Source organism: Amblyraja radiata, chromosome 26, assembly GCF_010909765.2.
Source record: "Amblyraja radiata isolate CabotCenter1 chromosome 26, sAmbRad1.1.pri, whole genome shotgun sequence".
Classification (NCBI taxonomy): domain Eukaryota; kingdom Metazoa; phylum Chordata; class Chondrichthyes; order Rajiformes; family Rajidae; genus Amblyraja; species Amblyraja radiata.
Genome location: NC_045981.1, coordinates 36,435,242 through 36,452,542, shown reverse-complemented (window position 1 = coordinate 36,452,542; position 17,301 = coordinate 36,435,242). Strand labels below are relative to the sequence as shown.

General features: G+C 52.9%; 1 protein-coding gene across 1 annotated transcript; it reads left to right on the top strand.

The window, feature by feature from the left end:
- Positions 1–888: 888 nt before the first annotated feature.
- wfikkn2 (WAP, follistatin/kazal, immunoglobulin, kunitz and netrin domain containing 2) lies at positions 889–5,917 on the top strand. Its single transcript, XM_033044716.1, has 2 exons — positions 889–1,216; positions 3,313–5,917. Exons 1-2 carry the CDS (start codon positions 1,010–1,012, stop codon positions 4,972–4,974), a joined length of 1,869 nt encoding a protein of 622 aa, XP_032900607.1. The 5' UTR covers positions 889–1,009; the 3' UTR covers positions 4,975–5,917.
- The last annotated feature ends 11,384 nt before the right edge of the window (positions 5,918–17,301 follow it).

Here is a 17,301-nt window from a genome sequence, read left to right as displayed (position 1 = left end):
ACGGAGACTGACCTCTCACCTTAAAGGGACATATTCAACAGGAACCTGAGGGGTGACTTTTTCACACAGAAGGTGGTGGGTGCATGGAACGAGCTGACAGATGAGGTAGTTGAGGCTGGGACTATCGCAGCGTTTGAGAAACATTTGGACAGGTACATGGATAGGACAGGTGTCAGGGGATATGGGCCAAGCGCGGGCAGGTTTGACTAGTGTAGCTGGGACATGTTGGTCGGTGTGGGCAAGTTGGGCCGGTGTGGGCAAGTTGGGCCGGTGTGGGCAAGTTGGGCCGAAGGGCCTGTGTCCAAGCTGTATCACTCTATGCCCTCTAGACGTTGACCTTGGCACCCCGGGTAGACATGTTCTGACTGTCTACCCTATACACATGCCTCTGATAATGTTTTTAAGAAGGAACTGCAGATGCTGGAAAATCGAAGGTAGACAAAAGTGCTGGAGAAACTCAGCGGGTGCAGCAGCATCTATGGAGGCAACTTTGTCTATATCCTTCGCTCCATAGATGCTGCTGCCCCCACTGAGTTTCTCCAGCACTTTTGTCTACCTCTGATAATGTTATAGACTTCTACCAGGCTCCGCCTCAGTCGCCAACGCTTGCATGAATTGCAAGATGTCCAACTGGAAGTTTAAAGTATCTCCCGCTGGAGTTTGGGCGCCCCGGGTCTTAGTGCGAGAGACGGGGTGCGGCGAGTGAGAATGTGGCAATCTCGGGGTTCCCGGGCGCCTACAGACCGAGTGAGCCCCGTTCCCGGGTAAGGAGGGGGGACTCAGGGCACCGCGCACGCCGCGCCAGTTACTTAGTCACCTGTAGTGTGTCTGGTGCCAGCAGTTACTCCGAGGCACCGTATAAATACAGGGGGGCCGCGGCGCTAATCTCATTAGGTGCTAGTTGTGTGTAAACCCGCGAGGCACTGGCAGGCAGCAGTCCGTGGCTCGGAGCCTCGGGAAGAGGCGAGCACAGCTTGGAGCGGCTGCGCCACAGCTTGGATCCGGGCACATGAGACATAGGTCGCTGTCACCGGCAGCAGCCATGAAGCGGGTTCCGCTGGCGGCTCTCCTCCTGCTGCTGCTGCCGCCCGCCGCCCTCGGGGTCCCAGCCACACGTATCAAGTACTCACACGCCGGCATCTGCCCCAACGAGATGACCCCCAGCCTGTGGGTGGACGCGCAGAGCACCTGCTCCCGGGAGTGTGAGATGGACCAGGTAATTCATCCGCGTCCGCTCCTCAAACCGGGGGCAACTCCGACCCCCAACCCACAAACCAGCTTCCAAACTCCGGGCGGAGCCGGCAGCGGTAGCCCCCCCACACCCCCTCCTCTCTCTCTGCCCCGGTATTATTTGGGATTGCAGTCCAGCGTTCTCTCCAGACTCCGGAGTTGCTTTGAACTTCTGCAGTTCCCTCCGGAGACAGACACAAAATGTTGGAGTAACTCATCGGGACAGAAGGGTCTCGACCCGAAACGTCACCCATTCCTTCTCTCCAGAGATGCTGCCTGTCCCGCTGAGTTACTCCAGCACTTTGTGCCTGTCCCGCTGAGTTACTCCAGCACTTTGTGCCTGTCCCGCTGAGTTACTCCAGCACTTTGTGCCTGTCCCCGGGTTAAACCAGCATCTGCAAGTCTGAAGAAGGGTCTCGACCCGAAACGTCACCCATTCCTTCTCTCCAGAGATGCTGCCTGTCCCGCTGAGTTACTCCAGCACTTTGTGCCTGTCCCGCTGAGTTACTCCAGCACTTTGTGCCTGTCCCGCTGAGTTACTCCAGCACTTTGTGCCTGTCCCCGGGTTAAACCAGCATCTGCAAGTCTGAAGAAGGGTCTCGACCCGAAAAGTCACCCATTCCTTCTCTCCAGAGATGCTGCCTCACCCGCTGCGTTCCTCCAGCATTTTTGTCTACCTTCGATTTTCCAGCATCTGCAATTCCTTCCTGCACAGTTCCCTCTGGAGGTGTGGGTCACTGTCCCGGACTCCGCGGGACCCGACAACGGGTGGCAGGAGACGGGAACCGTCCGCTCCGCGTCAGGACCAGGGATGGAAATCGGTGACGGGTCGGGGGACGGGGTTCGGGCAGGGAGCGGGGGTTTATTTCCGATAGCGTCAGGTACAAACACCGGGTGACGGGTCCCGCTGGTGCGGCGTTTTCAGCCCCCCACCCGACCCTCAGAAAGCCTCCCCCGCCCGGGGTCGCTCGCCGGCGGAGTCCCCGGGGGTTCCCGCGCGTTTACCCGTCGGAACGTGGTTGCAAATTGACGGAGACGGGAAAGGCGCGGGTTGTTGGAATGTTGGAGCCGGACACGGGAGCAGCAATAACGGCGGAGCCCCTCGGGGGGGGGGGGGGGGGGGGGGGTTTAAGAGTCGGGATCCGGTACTCTGAGTCAACCGAACATAGACAATAGGTGCAGGAGTAGGCCATTCGGCCCTTCCAGCCAGCACCGCCATTCAATGTGATCATCGCTGATTATCCCCAATCAGTTCCTGCCTTCTCCCCATATCCCCCCCCCCCCCCCTCCTCCTCCCCGTCCCCTTGGTGATGGGGTGGCCCGGGCGGAGGTGCCGGGCCGCGTCCCGGGGTCGACCGAGGGAGCGGCGCGATGCAGAGAGAGAGACAGAGGGAGAGTCGGGAGGATAGAAGCGGGGATTCGGGCGCAGACACTCAATGGGAGGAAACCTCCACCTCTCTCCCCGGGAGCCGGAGCTGTTTGTTGGGCGGGGCATGGTATTGAGGCCGGAGGTCCGGACACTGGCGGGCAACGTCGAGTGGAGGGGGTGGAAGAGAGGTGGGCTGGTCGTCCCGAGAAGGAATAATGAACCGGAGTGAAGGCGAGTCGAGTCGAGGGACAGACAGGTCGGGGAAGAGGGGGTTGCAGAATAATTCTCCCTACCGGTCCCCGATCCGTTCACCTTTCCCCGCACGTCGACCCCCTCCCCCCTCCCCCCCCTCCCCTGCGTTGCCAAACCCAGCTTCGCTCTCTCTTTCTCTCCCACACTCTCTCTCCTTCTCTCTCTCACTCTCTCTCTCTCTCCCCCTCTCTCACACTCTCTCTCCTTCTCTCTCTCTCTCTCACACACTCTCTCTCTCTCTCGCTCTCTCCTCTCTCTCTCTCACTCTCACACACTCTCTCTCTCCCTCTCTCACACTCTCTCCTCTCTCTTCTCGCTCACACACACTCTCTCTCTCTCTCGCTCTCTCCTCTCTCTCTCTCACTCTCACACACTCTCTCTCTCCCTCTCTCACACTCTCTCCTCTCTCTCTTCTCGCTCACACACACACTCTCTCTCTCACACTCTCTCTCCCTCTCCAGGACTGCGAGACGTTCGAGAAGTGCTGCCCCAACGTGTGCGGCTCCCGCAGCTGCGTGGCGTCGCGCTACATGGCGCTGAAGGGCGGCCGTGGTCCAGTTTCCTTGCCCCGCGGCGCCAGCTGCGACCGCTTCATGTGCGCCCAGCAGGGCTCGGAGTGCGACGTGTGGGACGGGCAGCCGGTGTGCAAGTGCCGCGACCGCTGCGAGAAGGAGCCTCGCTTCACCTGCGCGTCGGACGGCCTCACCTACTACAACAAGTGCTACATGGACGCCGAGGCTTGCGGCAAAGGCATCACCCTGACCGTGATCACCTGCACCCACCGCCTGGCCGGCGGGGCCTCGTCATCCTCCAGCCCCCTGCCCCCGCCCCACACCAGCCCCGCCACGGCCAGCACCAGCACGGGAGGCCCAGGCTTCGGCCTAGGCCCAGGCCCCGCCGCCACCACCCACCCCGGCCCCGGCCCACTCACCACCACCACGCCCGTGTCCGGAGTGCAGGCCCCGGCCCTGCTGGCCACTCCTGCCCGCCAGTCCATCTACGCGGGCGGCACGGTGAGCTTCCTGTGCGCCGTGAGCGGGAGGCCGAGGCCGGACATCAGCTGGGAGAAGCAGAGAGCGGATGGGCCGAGCGTCGTGCTGCGGCCTAACCACGTGCAGGGCAACATGGTGGTGACCAACATCGGCCAGCTGGTCATCTACAGCGCGCGCACGCAGGACGCGGGCACGTACACGTGCACGGCGCGCAACGTGGGCGGCGCCGTCAGCGCGCACTTCCCGCTCTCCGTCATCAAGCGGGCGGCGCTGCAGGCGACTTCCGCCGGAAGCGACGACCCCCGCCGCCGTCACCACGGCAACGCGTCGCTGGTGATGGCGGCGCTGGCGCCGGCGCGCGAGTGCCTCCGGCGGCCGGAGGACCGACACTGCGCCGAGGCGCGCATGCGCTGGTTCTACGACGCGCGGAAGAACAACTGCTTCACCTTCGGCCTCTGTGGTAGCGATGGCGATGACGGGGGCGGCGGCCTCGACCACAACCACTTCGCCAGCTACGAGGCGTGCATGGGCAGCTGCATGAGTGAGCCGGTCAACGCCTGCGGCCTGCCGGCGTTGCAGGGCGGCTGCAGGGTGTGGGAGCCGCGCTGGGCCTACAGCGGCCTACACCGCCAGTGCCAGCCCTTCATCTACGGCGGCTGCGGCGGCAACGAGAACAACTTCGAGAGCCGGGAGACGTGCGAGGAGATCTGCCCGTACCCCCGCAGCCAGCAGTGCAAGGCCTGCAAGCCCCGCTTCAAGATCGTCACCAGCTTCTGCAAGAGCGACTACGTGATCGTTGGCCGCCTGAGCGAGCTGGCCGAAGAGGCCGACTCCGGCCGCGCCCTCTTCACCGTCGAGCGGGTGCTGAAGGACGAGAAGATGGGCCTGCAGTTCTTCGGCAGCGAGGTGCTGGAGATCACGCTGCTCAACATGGACTGGGGCTGCCCCTGCCCCAACATGACCACCGAGGACGGGCCGCTCATTGTCATGGGCGACGTCCACAACGGCATGGCCACCCTGCAGCCCCACAGCTTCGTCAAGACGGTCAACGACAAGCGCATCAAGAAGCTGGCCGAGGTCAAGGAGAAGAAGACGTGCGACCTGTTGCGCGAGTTGACGGGACTTCAGTAGGTCAGTGGGAGATCAGTGGGCAGGATAGTGATCCGTTGGCGGGTACTGGTCAGTGGGGTTGTGCCGGCCTGGTCACTGGGTCAAATCTTGGACAATAGGCTAGTCATCGTCACTGCACCGGTACCGGTCAATTGAACACAACTGATCAATACAGGTTACTGCTTAAGCCGCCAGTTCTGGTCAATGCACTGGTACTGCTCAACCAGTTGGTTCTGACCATGGGGGTCATTTCTGGACAGTGCATTGGTTCTGGTCATTGGCCATATTAGTACATTTTAGTAGGCTACTATTGGTTCATGAGCCAGTTCCAGTGGTTGGGATAGATTTAGATGAGTCTTGGTTTATGGATCAGCTTTGGTCTGTTCTGCCCTAATTCTGGTTATTTGAATAGTTCTGGTTCCAAACACAAAATGCTGGAATAACTCAGCGGGTCAGGTAACATTTCTTGAGGGAATGGACAGACGATGTTTCCAATCCGGGTTATTTTTCAGGCTGTTAGGATTAAGGGGGGGGGGGGGGGAAGAAAGCTAGAAAAGAGACATGGGGACGGGACACGTGCCAGGGACCCTATCACGACCATAAACGTTGCATTCCCTCCACAGGTGCTGCCCGATCCACTGAGTTCCTCCAACATTTTGTCTTTTGCTCAATTCCATTATCTGCAGTTCCATGTGTCTCTCTCTGGTCTGGGCCGGTTCTGGCTAACCCCACTTTGTAGGGTTAGGAATAGAGTTACACAGAGTTGAACTGATAACGTTTAGATGAGGTAAATGATGCTAATTTTGTAAATAGTTCAGTAATCCCAATAAGAAGAAAACTTTGTAGAATGTTTGTGATTTTTACAATGACTGTAAATACTATTTATTTATACTTGGATCTAATGGCCATCTCTCTGATTGATTAAAGATCAATAGTCAACCTCAATAAAGTATCGATGATGTGACTCTGGTCTTGTTCCTTCACTCCTCACCCATTGAGCCCCCCCCCCCCCCCAGTGTCCTGTCAGCTCATGAACAGCGGCCCGCTGGTGATTCACCACAGAAACACATCCCTAATGTGGGCAACTGTGGGGGAGGGGCGGGAACATCTCGCACGGGATCACGGAGCGTGGTTAGGGTGTCTCCGCAGGTCATAAACGAGAAACACTTCACAGAAACAGCTCATCGCTTAGCTCACTAAAGACCCAGCCAAGAGCCAGCTCCTTCATGAATGGTGTGTTGACTTCCATGGCAAAAGGTGACTTCCATGGCAACATGCCTTGGCACAATAACTGGGCCTCGGCTCCACACCTGGAACTGTGGGCAGTTTGGTTTCCTTACTTGCCACGGTATGCAGTGTAGATGTGTTTGAGATGGTGGCCTGGGGCCGGCTAGGGTATGCTTTGTCCAGATGGTTGGGAGAATGGTTATTACTGACCTGCCTTAGAGGGGTGGATACAGGGAGATTGTGGGGTAGAATAAGATCACGGTCCGGAGACAGGCAGAATGTTTAGGATTGAGATGCGGAGACACTTCCTCACACGGAGGGTGAAGAATTCTGGGGATTTTGATCGGGAAGTAGAGAATCATTGGGAAGTTATTGACAACCAGAAAAATAGCTAATGAAGCCACAGAATGCTGGAACAGCACAGCGCGTCGGGCAGCATCTCTGCAGAATATTGATAGGCAATGTTTAGGGTCAGGACCCTTCTTTTGATTCTGAAGACAAATTCACAAAAACGTCAATGTCAACATTAGTGAGGAAACATAATGTTCCCTGCAGTAACCAGACAACGTCTCTAAAAACCAGTCCCAGTGTCTTTCAAAAACACTGCGTCCGTTTCAACGCGGCCGGTGGGCCATTGCAATCAACAAGCAATCATTTAGACAGTCATACAGGCATTTCGGCCCGACGTGCCCATGCTGACCAAGACGCCCTATCTACATTAGTCCCACCTGCCTGCATTTAGCCCATATCCCTCTAAACATTTCCTATCTGTGTACCTAGCCAAGTATCTGTAAATGCTGTTGTAGTTCCTGCCTCAACCTCTTACTCTGGCAACTCATCCCATACATCCATCACCCTCTGAGTTAAGAAGTTGCCCCTCAGGTTCTTATTAAATCGTCGCCCCCTCACCTTACGCCCATGTCCCCTGTTCCTTGATCCTCCTACTCTGAGTAAAACACTGCATTCACCCTATCGTTTCTCCTAATTACGCTTCTATTGAGACGTGCAACAATACTCCATTAGGCAATTTAACTTACAACCTTTAGCTTTTGGTAACAAAAATAAACATAAACTGCCATTAAAAACACATTTATTTTTGAAAGCACTGCGGGATAAATGATTTTGACACTCTCGCCCTTACCCCCTTTGCACAATTGATTTTCTAAACCAATGTTCTGCAACACGAGGTTTCCTGGCATTGCAACTGTGGCAGTTGTAGAAACAAGGAATTGCAGATACACAAAAATGCTGGAGAAACTCAACAGGTGAGGCAGCATCGATGGAGCGAAGGCGTTGGTGAGGCCACATTTAGATTATTGTGTTCAGTTCGGGGCACCGTGTTATAGGAAATATGTTGTCAAGCTGGAAGATTTATGAGGATGTTGCCAGGACTAGAGGGTGTGAGCTGTAGGGAGAGGTTGAGTAGGCTGGGACTCTATTCCTTGGAGCACAGGAAGATGAGGGGAGATCTTACAGAGGTGTATAAAATCATGAGAGGAATAGATCGGGTAGATGCACAGAGTCTCTTGCCCAGAGTAGGGGAATCGAGGACCAGAGGACATAGGGTTAAGGTGAACAGGAAAAGATTTAATAGGAATCTGAGGGATACATTTTTCACACAAAGGGTGGTGGGTGTATGGAACAAACTGCCAGAGGAGGTTGATGAGGCTGGGACTATCCCAACGTTTAAGAAACAATTAGACAGGTACATGGATAGGACAGGTTTGGAGGGATATGGACCAAGCGTAGGCAGGTGGGACTAGTGTAACTGGGGCATGTTGGCCGGTGTGGGCAAGTTGGGCTGAAGGGCCTGTTTCCACACTGCACCACTCGATGACACAAAATGCTGGAATAACTCAGCGGGACAGGCAGCATCTCTGGAGAGAAGGAATGGGGGACGGGACGTGACGGGACCCTTCTTCAGACCCGGAACAAACACTCCTGATGTTGGGGCCCAATGACCCCCCCTGCTGTTCCCCAACCAGGAGCTCCACCCTGTGGCCACCGGGGGAGCAGCAGCTGTTGTTACAGAGGGTGACCACCTGCTGGCAGCATCGTACAGATGCGCGGACAACGTCCCGGACCGAGCAACCACAGAGCCAGCGGGTCGGGCAGTGTCTGAGGAGGGAGTGGGCAGTGGGGTCTGGAGAAAGGTCCATTCCCTACACTGATGTGTGTCTGACTGTGTTGTCAGTGTGTGCGTCTCCATGTGTGTGTCTGTGTATTTGTGTGTGTATGTGTACATGTCTGTGTGTGTCTGTCTGTGTGTCTGTAATAGTGTTTGTGTGTGTATGTCTGTGTGTCCTGTCTGTGTGTGTCTGAATTAGTGTGTGTGTGTGCGTGTTTTTGCGTGTATGTGTGGGTATTTGTGTCTGTCTGTCTGTGTGTGAGGGGGGTGGGTGGGTGTTCCCTGTCCATCACACAGCGGCCTCTACCCCCCCCCCCCCCTCCCCCGTGCACTGCGCTACAAAGTGAGTTTGGATGTGCGGACGTGAGAGCGGGTGTGGGTGGGAGCTCCGCTCTGGGCCAGAGCTATACTTGGTGGATGACACCAGCTCGCGTGGCTCAGACACCGAGGAGCCACAGGGCAGACACGCAGTTCGGAGCTAAAATTAGGCACTGTCTGTTCTGACACAGTCAATGTACCCAGAGGATATCCACACACACACACACACACACACACACCCACACACTGACCCACACACACACACACACACACACACACCCAGACCCACACTGGGAGACGAGTGCCACACACACACACACACTGACCCTCACTGGGAGACGAGTCCCACACACTGACCCACACACACAGACTGACCCACACACACATACTGACCCTCACCAGAAGACGGGTCCCTTTAACTGACCCACACACACTGACCCACACTGGGAGACGAGTGCCACACACTGACCCACACACACACACACTGACCCACACACACACACACACTGACCCACACACACACACACACACTGACCCACACACACACACACACTGACCCTCACTGGGAGACGAGTCCCACACACTGACCCACACACACAGACTGACCCACACACACATACTGACCCTCACCAGAAGACGGGTCCCTTTAACTGACCCACACACACTGACCCACACTGGGAGACGAGTCCCACACACTGACCCACACACACAGACTGACCCACATACACACACACACACTGACCCTCACTGGGAAAAGTGGTGAATGAGTCTGCAGTATGGCTCCGTCTGTCCATTCCCTCCACAGATGCTGCCTGACCTGCTGGGCCAGGGCCTGTTTCCGTGCTGGATGACTCTACTCTGTCTGGGCTCACAGGGGGTCCTGTCTGATTGCTCCACCCGCCTCCCCCCATCCCAGACCATCACACAAACCAACCTCCCTTCCATTGACTCCATCCACACCTCACGCTGCCTCGGCAAGGCCAGCAGCATCATCAAGGACCAGTCTCACCCCCGGCCACTCCCTCTTCACCCATCAGACTAGATGTGTGAACACGCACACCTTCAGATTCAGGGCAGTTTCCTCCCAGCTGTTATCAGGCAACTAAATCATCCTACCACAATCAGAGAGCAGAGATAGATAGATTCTTGATTAGTACGGGTGCCATAGGTCATGGGGAGAAGACAGGAAAATCGGGTTAGGAGGGAGAGATAGATCAGCCATGAAAAGATTGATGAGGGTTTGGACACGCTAGAGGCAGGAAAAATGTTCCCGATGTCGGGCGAGTCCAGAACCAGGGGCCACAGTTTAAGAACAAGGAGTAAGCCATTTAGAACGGAGACGAGGAAACACTTTTTCTCACAGAGAGTGGTGAGTGTCTGGAATTCTCTACCTCAGAGGGCGGTGGAGGCAGGTTCTCTGGATGCTTTGAGAGAGCTAGATAGGGCTCTTAAAAATAGGGGAGTCAGGGGATATGGGGAGAAGGCAGGAACGGGGTACTGATTGGGGATGATCAGCCATGATCACATTGAATGGCGGTGCTGGCTTGAAGGGCCGAATGGCCTACTCCTGCACCTATTGAATGAATGGCGGAGTAGACTTGATGGGCCGAATGGCCTAATTCTGTTCCTATCACATTTGACCTTATGACATGTTCACCTCTGCTCTGTTATCCCACTTGCTCATCCACTCTCCACACGACGAGGGGGCATTTTTGTTTACAGAGAGGCCCAATGAACCTACAAAACCGCACGTCTTTGAGATGTGGGAGGAAACATGAGCACCCGGAGAAAGCCCATGCGGTCACGGGGAGAACGTGCAGACTCCACACAGACAGCGCCCGAGGTCAGGATCGAACCCGGGACTCTGGCGCTGTGAGGCAGCAGCAGCTCTCTTCGCTGCGCCGCTGTTGTAAAATTCCACTCCATAAAATTCCCGGACAAGTCTGCAGTGAACATTCCGACAATTCCTGCAAGGATTCACGGAGGGAGCAGCCAATCTCGTGGGCCAAGTGTTTGTGACAAGACACACAGTGCGTCTTTAAACTCATCTCTCTCCGCTTCTTCACAAAATACACGCTGATAGCAAGGCCAGTAGCGGCGCTGGAATGCAGGACTCTGGGGACGCTGCAACCCTTCTGCAGGCAGGCTCCTGGATCAGACCCCTGCTAGTCTGCAACTGGCACAGCCCCCACACACCCACCGCTCCCCCCCCATCACCAGAAGCACATTCCCGGGCGCAACACGCAGCACCCCCTGTCCCTACCCCCCCCCCCCCCCCCCCCAGCCACACGCGCACACACTATTCTCCCACACACACGCTCACAATCACAGGCGTGTGTGTGTGTGTGTGTGCGCGCATTCTCAGATGCATGCACTCTCACACAGTCTCAAACACACACACTGCAGCACAAACTGTTCCTCTCTGGCTGGCACACACACACACACACACACACACAGACACAGAGTCAGTATTGCGGGTGGCAGCGCCCGGGAGGGTGGGGGAGGGGTCCAGACCCCTCCCCGGGGAGGGCTAGACCAGGAGACCGCGCTACGCGAGGGACATCTCCCCGGGGGAATGGTTCGGGGTGGGGGCGGCAGGGAAGGGGTGGGGGCGCTCCGTGCGATGGGAAACATGTTCCCCATGTTGGGGGAGTCCAGAACCAGGGGTCACAGTTTAAGAATAAGGGGTCGGCCATTTAGGACTGAGATGAGGAAACACTTTCACCCAGAGAGTTGTGAATCTGTGGAATTCTCTGCCACAGAGGGCAGTGGAGGCCGGTTCACTGGATGTTTTCAAGAGAGAGAGAGAGAGATTTAGCTCTTAGGGCTAACGGAATCAAGGGATATGGGGAGAAGGCAGGAACGGGGGACTGATTGGGGATGATCAGCCATGGTCACATTGAATGGCGGTGCTGGCTCGAAGGGCCGAATGGCCTACTCCTGCACCTATTTTCTATGTTTCTGTGTTCAAACGAGTGTCCACCGCCCTCTCCCTCCCACTGCCCTTCACTGTTCACCACTGCCCACAGCACCCATGTCCTGGCAATGATTTTGTTTTAAATCCAGTAGTTTCACGCATATCACGACGCGTAGCAAGGAACTACAGATGCTGGCTTAAACCGAAGACAGTTTGAAGAAGATAGACCCTTCTTCAGACTCGACCTGAAACCTCACCCATTCCTTCTCTCCAGAGATGCTGCCTGTCCCGCTGAGTCACTCCAGCACTCTGTGTCTATCTAGGGTTAATGCTAGATTTGTTTTCTCTTCCAGATCATTTTAATTAACCGAGTTCTAACTCCACCATCTGGTGCAGCGCTCGGGCTTTAGTTAACCCTTTGCCCGGCCGCTCCACAAACCCTTTTAGGGAGGCCTCGCCGCTTGTAAACGTTTCAGAGAGTATGGGGCAGGAATTAAAGAGGTTGGGGCAAAGGGGGGGGGTGAGTAGAGTAGAGCAGCCTCGCAGCAAGCCGGCACAATTCCTAAATTAGAAGTCCTTCAGCAACCATGTGATCTTGTCCTGTGTTACAACGTGGCGGTACATTCCTCAATGTGTACGCACTCTCTCATCCCTATATATATATATTACGCCGCACACTGCCCTTCCACATTTGCTACCTGCCCAGTAATCCACTCCGTGCAGCCAACTGCCCCCCTGCCTCTGTTAACACTGGGGTGATTGTCACAGACACTGGCCCCGCTCTTGAAAAACGAAACCCTTCATTCAACAGAGCACCATTAGCAACAACAATCTCACTTTAAATTAAACTTCGGTATGACATACACACAATCTAGTCACCTGAATGTTATCCAGTGTTATTGTACGTCAGTGGAGATACACACAAAGCGCTGGACTAACTCAGCGGGACAGGCAGCATCTCTGGAGAGACGGAAGGGTCTCGACCCGAAACGTCACCCATTCCTGCTCTCCAGAGATGCTGCCCGTCCCGCTGAGTTACTCCAGCATTTTGTACCTATCTTCGGTTTAAACCAGCATCTGCAGTTCCTTCCTGCACATCAGTGGCGCAGCGGGTAGTGCAGCTGCCTCACAGCGACAGAATTTCAGGAGGACTCTCTCTAACTTCTACAGGTGCACAGTAGAGAGCATGCTGACCGGTTGCATCGTGGCTTGGTTCGGCAATTTGAGCGCCCAGGTGCGGAAAATACTACAAAAAGTAGTAAACACTGTCCAGTCCATCATCGGCTCTGACCTTCCTTCCATCGAGGGGATTTATCGCAGTCGCTGCCTCAAAAAGGCTGGCAGTATCATCAAGGACCCACACCATCCTGGCCACACACTCATCTCCCTGCTACCTTCAGGTAGAAGGTACAGGAGCCTGAAGACTGCAACAACCAGGTTCAGGAATAGCTACTTCCCCACAGCCATCAGGCTATTAAACTTGGCTCGGACAAAACTCTGAACATTTATAGCCCATTATCTGTTATTTGCATTTTATCAGTTTAATTATTCATGTGTGTATATATTTATATAATGGAATATGGACACACTGATCTGTTCTGTATTCATGCCTACTATATTCTGTTGTGCTGAAGCAAAGCAAGAATTTCATTGTCCTATCAGGTACACATGACAATAAACTATCTTGAATCTTGAACTAGTCATAGCCACAGAATTAAAGGACGTTCTTTTAGGAAGGAGACGAGGAGGAATTTCTTTAGTCAGAGGGTGGTGAATCTGTGGAATTCTTTGCCACAGACGGCTGTGGAGGCCAAGTCAGAGGTTATGGAGAGAAGGCAGGAGAATGGGGTTAGGAGGGAGATATAGATCAGCCATGATTGAATGGCAGAGTAGACTTGATGGGCTGAATGGCCTAATTCTGCTCCTATCACATGATCTTATACATTAGGATAAGGTCGTAGCTAATTCTTCATCCCAAACATCCATAAAATGACAACTCTCCTGTCCCCGGCAATAGCCAGCAAAATCTCCTCTGATCTGTCAACAGTGCTATTGAAGGTAGACACAAAATGCTGGAGTAACCTAGCGGGACAGGCAGCATCTCTGGAGAGAAGGAATGGGTGACGTTTTGGGTCCAGACTGTTCGATTTAAACCAGCGTCTGCAGTTCTTTCCTACACACCAGTGTCATTGAATGTTTTCAGGCAGTGGAACCATAAGGTCACAATTTCATAGGAGCAGAATTAGGCCACGCCTCCCATCGAGTCTACTCCACCATTCAATCATGGCCGATCTATCTCTCCCTCCTAACCCCATTCTCCTGCCTTCTCCCCATAACCCCCGACACCCTTAATGATCAAGAATCTATCAATCTCTGCCTTAAAAATACCCAATGGCCTGGCCTCCACAGCCTTCTGTGGCAATGAATTCCACAGATTCAACACCATCTGACTAAATAAATTCCTCATCTCCTTTCTAAAGGCACATCCTTTTATTCTAAGGCGGTGCCCTCTGGTCCTAGACTCTCCCACTAGTGGAAACATTCTCTCCACATCCACTCTATCTAAGCCTTTCACTATTCGGTAAGTTTCAATGAGGTTTCCCCTCATCCTTCTTAGCTGCAGTGAGTACAGGCCCAGTGCCGACAAGCGCTCATCATACCCAACAATGTCTGTGTAGAGTGTACCAAACACGATCTCACTCACACCCTGTACAATTGCAGCAAAACTCTCCACTTTTAAACCTCGACCCCTTCACAATGTATGCTAACGCTATTCACCTTCTCAACCAAAGATCCTATAGCGAGCAAGATGGTCCACTCGACGAAAAAGACGTAGTACGGTCATGGGCAGATTCATAGGTAATTTAAGGTCCCATTTCCGTAACTGGCTTCCATCTCCGCACCAAAGAACCCATAGGATACTAGTGCGGAGACGGAAGCCGGTTACGGAAACATCCTCGTAAAAATAAAAGTTATTTGGGAAAAATCTTCTCCTCATTTTCAGAATTATAATTTATTAACACAAACTGTTCCCCCGCAACGTTGATTACACTGCGAGTCGGATTGGGTCGGGTTACTGAAATGGATGAAAAAAAGCCCCACGTTCCGCTCCGTTGCGTACTACACGTCAGCCCATTGCATTTAGCAGGAGTGGTCTATCTTGCTCCGCTATAGGATCTTTGTTCTTAACTACTTGTCTGCTAATCTTTTGTTGTGGAACACGTGGATCCCCATGAATGGTTCCATGTGCAGCCTCTTTCCCCATTTAGTGAATAATCTGCCTTTTCATTCCTCTTCTTGGGTGACCTTACACTTCCCCACAAACTCTGTTTGCTAGATTTTCACCCACTCCTTCACTCTCTCTACATCCTGTTGCAATGCCCTCATCACACCATGGCCTTGCACCTATTTTCATACCAGCAGCAAACTTGGAAACCTTACAGTTCCACCCTCCTCCAGGTCACTGTAAATAGTAAATAATCCCTGGGGTACCCAGTGTTTACTTTCCTCCAGTCTGTAAAAGACCCATTCATTCCAACCCTCTGCTTTCCACACTACAGCCAGTTTTCAACGCACTTCCCCCAATACCTCACAATGCACACACCAGCCTCTCACGCCTTGTCATACGCCTTCTGGAAATCTCAATACACCATGTCTATTGGTGCCCCACTATCGACTCTCTGTTATAGCCTCAACGTTCAAGCAAATGATTTACCTTTTACACTGATTATATTGGGTTTTCTTCTGCAGTTGTATAGGGCTCTGGTGAGACCACATCTGGAGTATTGTGTACAGTTTTGGTCTCCTAATTTGAGGAAGGACATCCTTGCGATTGAGGCAGGGCAGCGTAGGTTCACGAGATTGATCCCTGGGATGGCGGGACTGTCATATGAGGAAAGGTTGAAAAGACTAGGCTTGTATTCATTGGAGTTTAGTAGGATGAGGGGAAAATCTTATAGAAACATATAAAATTATAAAAGGACTGGACAAGCTAGATGCAGGAAAAATATTCCCAATGTTGGGCGAGTCCAGAACCAGGGGCCACAGTCTTAGACTAAAGGGGAGGTCATTAAAGACTGAGGTGAGAAAAAACGTTTTCACCCAGAGAGTTGTGAATTTATGGAATTCCCTGCCACAGAGGGCAGTGGAGGCCAAGTCACTGGATGGATTTAAGAGAGAGTTAGATAGAGCTCTAGGGGCTAGTGGAGTCAAGGGATATGGGGAGAAGGCAGGCACAGGTTATTGATAGGGGACGACCAGCCATGGTCACAATGAATGGTAGTGCTGGCTCGAAGGGCCGAATGGCCTCCTCCTGCATCTATATTCTATGTTTCTATGTTTCCCTAAATGATTGGTTATTTCTTCTTTAATTATTGAACGTGGCATTTTGCCAACAGGGAAGGTCAGTTCCCCATCGTCTGTCTTCCATTTTGAGCAAGGGAGTCACGATGGTTGTTTACCAATCTTCTGGTACACTGGGGAAATATGAAAACTGCAACAGTTTGGTTAAAACCCTTGGGTTCATAACCATCTGGTCCCAGCAATGTGTCCAGCTTCAGCCCAGTGAATGTCCCTCGGAACTTTCACCAATTGCTTCCTGTTATTTGAAATGGGCCCGTCTGGTATATCGTGGAGATTTGCAGTGTCTTCCAGAGTGAAGTCTGCTACAAAAAACATCGATTCAACACATCTTCCATTTCTTTGTTGCCTGTTATTAATTCTCAAGAGAACGAAGGAAAAACAAATCCAGGCCAAGAATGTCAGAACTCAGCAAAGGAAGGAGTCCAGGAAACTGATCGAGAGAAAGAAAATGAATATGAGGGTACTAGCGAGAACCTGGACACAGAACGGCAGAGATTCCAGCACAGTTCAGTTTATTGTCACGTGTACAGAGTTACAGTGAAAAGCCTTTGTAACACACTAATCAGTCAACAGAAAGACAATTCATGATTACAATCAAACAGGCAGGAAACATGTTCCCGATGTTGGAGGAGTCCAGAACCAGGGGCCACTGTTCAAGAATAAGGGGTAAGCAATTTAGAACAGAGATAATGAAACACTTTCTCACACAGAGAGTTGTGACTGTGAGTCTGTGGAATTCTCTGCCTCAGAGGGCAGTGGAGGCCAGTTCTCTGAATACTTTCAAGAGAGAGTTAGATAGGGCTCTTAAAGATAGCAGAGTCAGTGGATATGGGGGAGAAGGCAGGAACGGGGTACTGATTGGGGATGATCAGCCATGATCACATTGAATGGCGATGCTGGCTCGAAGGGCCGAATGGCCTACTCCTGCACCTATTGTCTATTTACAGTGTACAGATACATGATAAGGGAATAAAGTAAGAAATATTGCTGTAGGACTAACGATTGAAGAGTGTGGAGGGATTGTAATACGTGTTTGTAAATCTGCTTCTGTGGCGAGCACACAAATAGCCGCCTGGTTTGAACGCCATCTTGGAAGGCGAGGTGCAAGACGACAAGTACGGTAAACCTAACAGAGACGAGGAAACTAATGGTTTGCAAAAAGGAAAAGATGGACAGATTAAGCAAACCTCTCAGAAATACAGGAGAGCCCAGATTTCAAAACAAATGGGAAATTGGTATGAGCACAGAAAAAATAGTGTGAACAGGAAATCGATCGTCAGCATGAACTCAGTGGGCCGAAGGGCCTGTTTCTGTGCTGTATCATTTCACTTCAATGATTCAATGAAGCGATTAAAGAAATCCAAACTCTATTCTTCAGCATTTAGAAGAACGAGGG

Excerpts from the sequence above, each read along its gene's own strand:
- wfikkn2 (XM_033044716.1), top strand. The coding sequence starts at position 1,010 with ATGAGACATAGGTCGCTGTCACCGGCAGCAGCCATGAAGCGGGTTCCG. Across the intron at positions 1,217-3,312 it reads GGGAGTGTGAGATGGACCAG|GACTGCGAGACGTTCGAGAA; the intron begins GTAATTCATCCG and ends CTCCCTCTCCAG.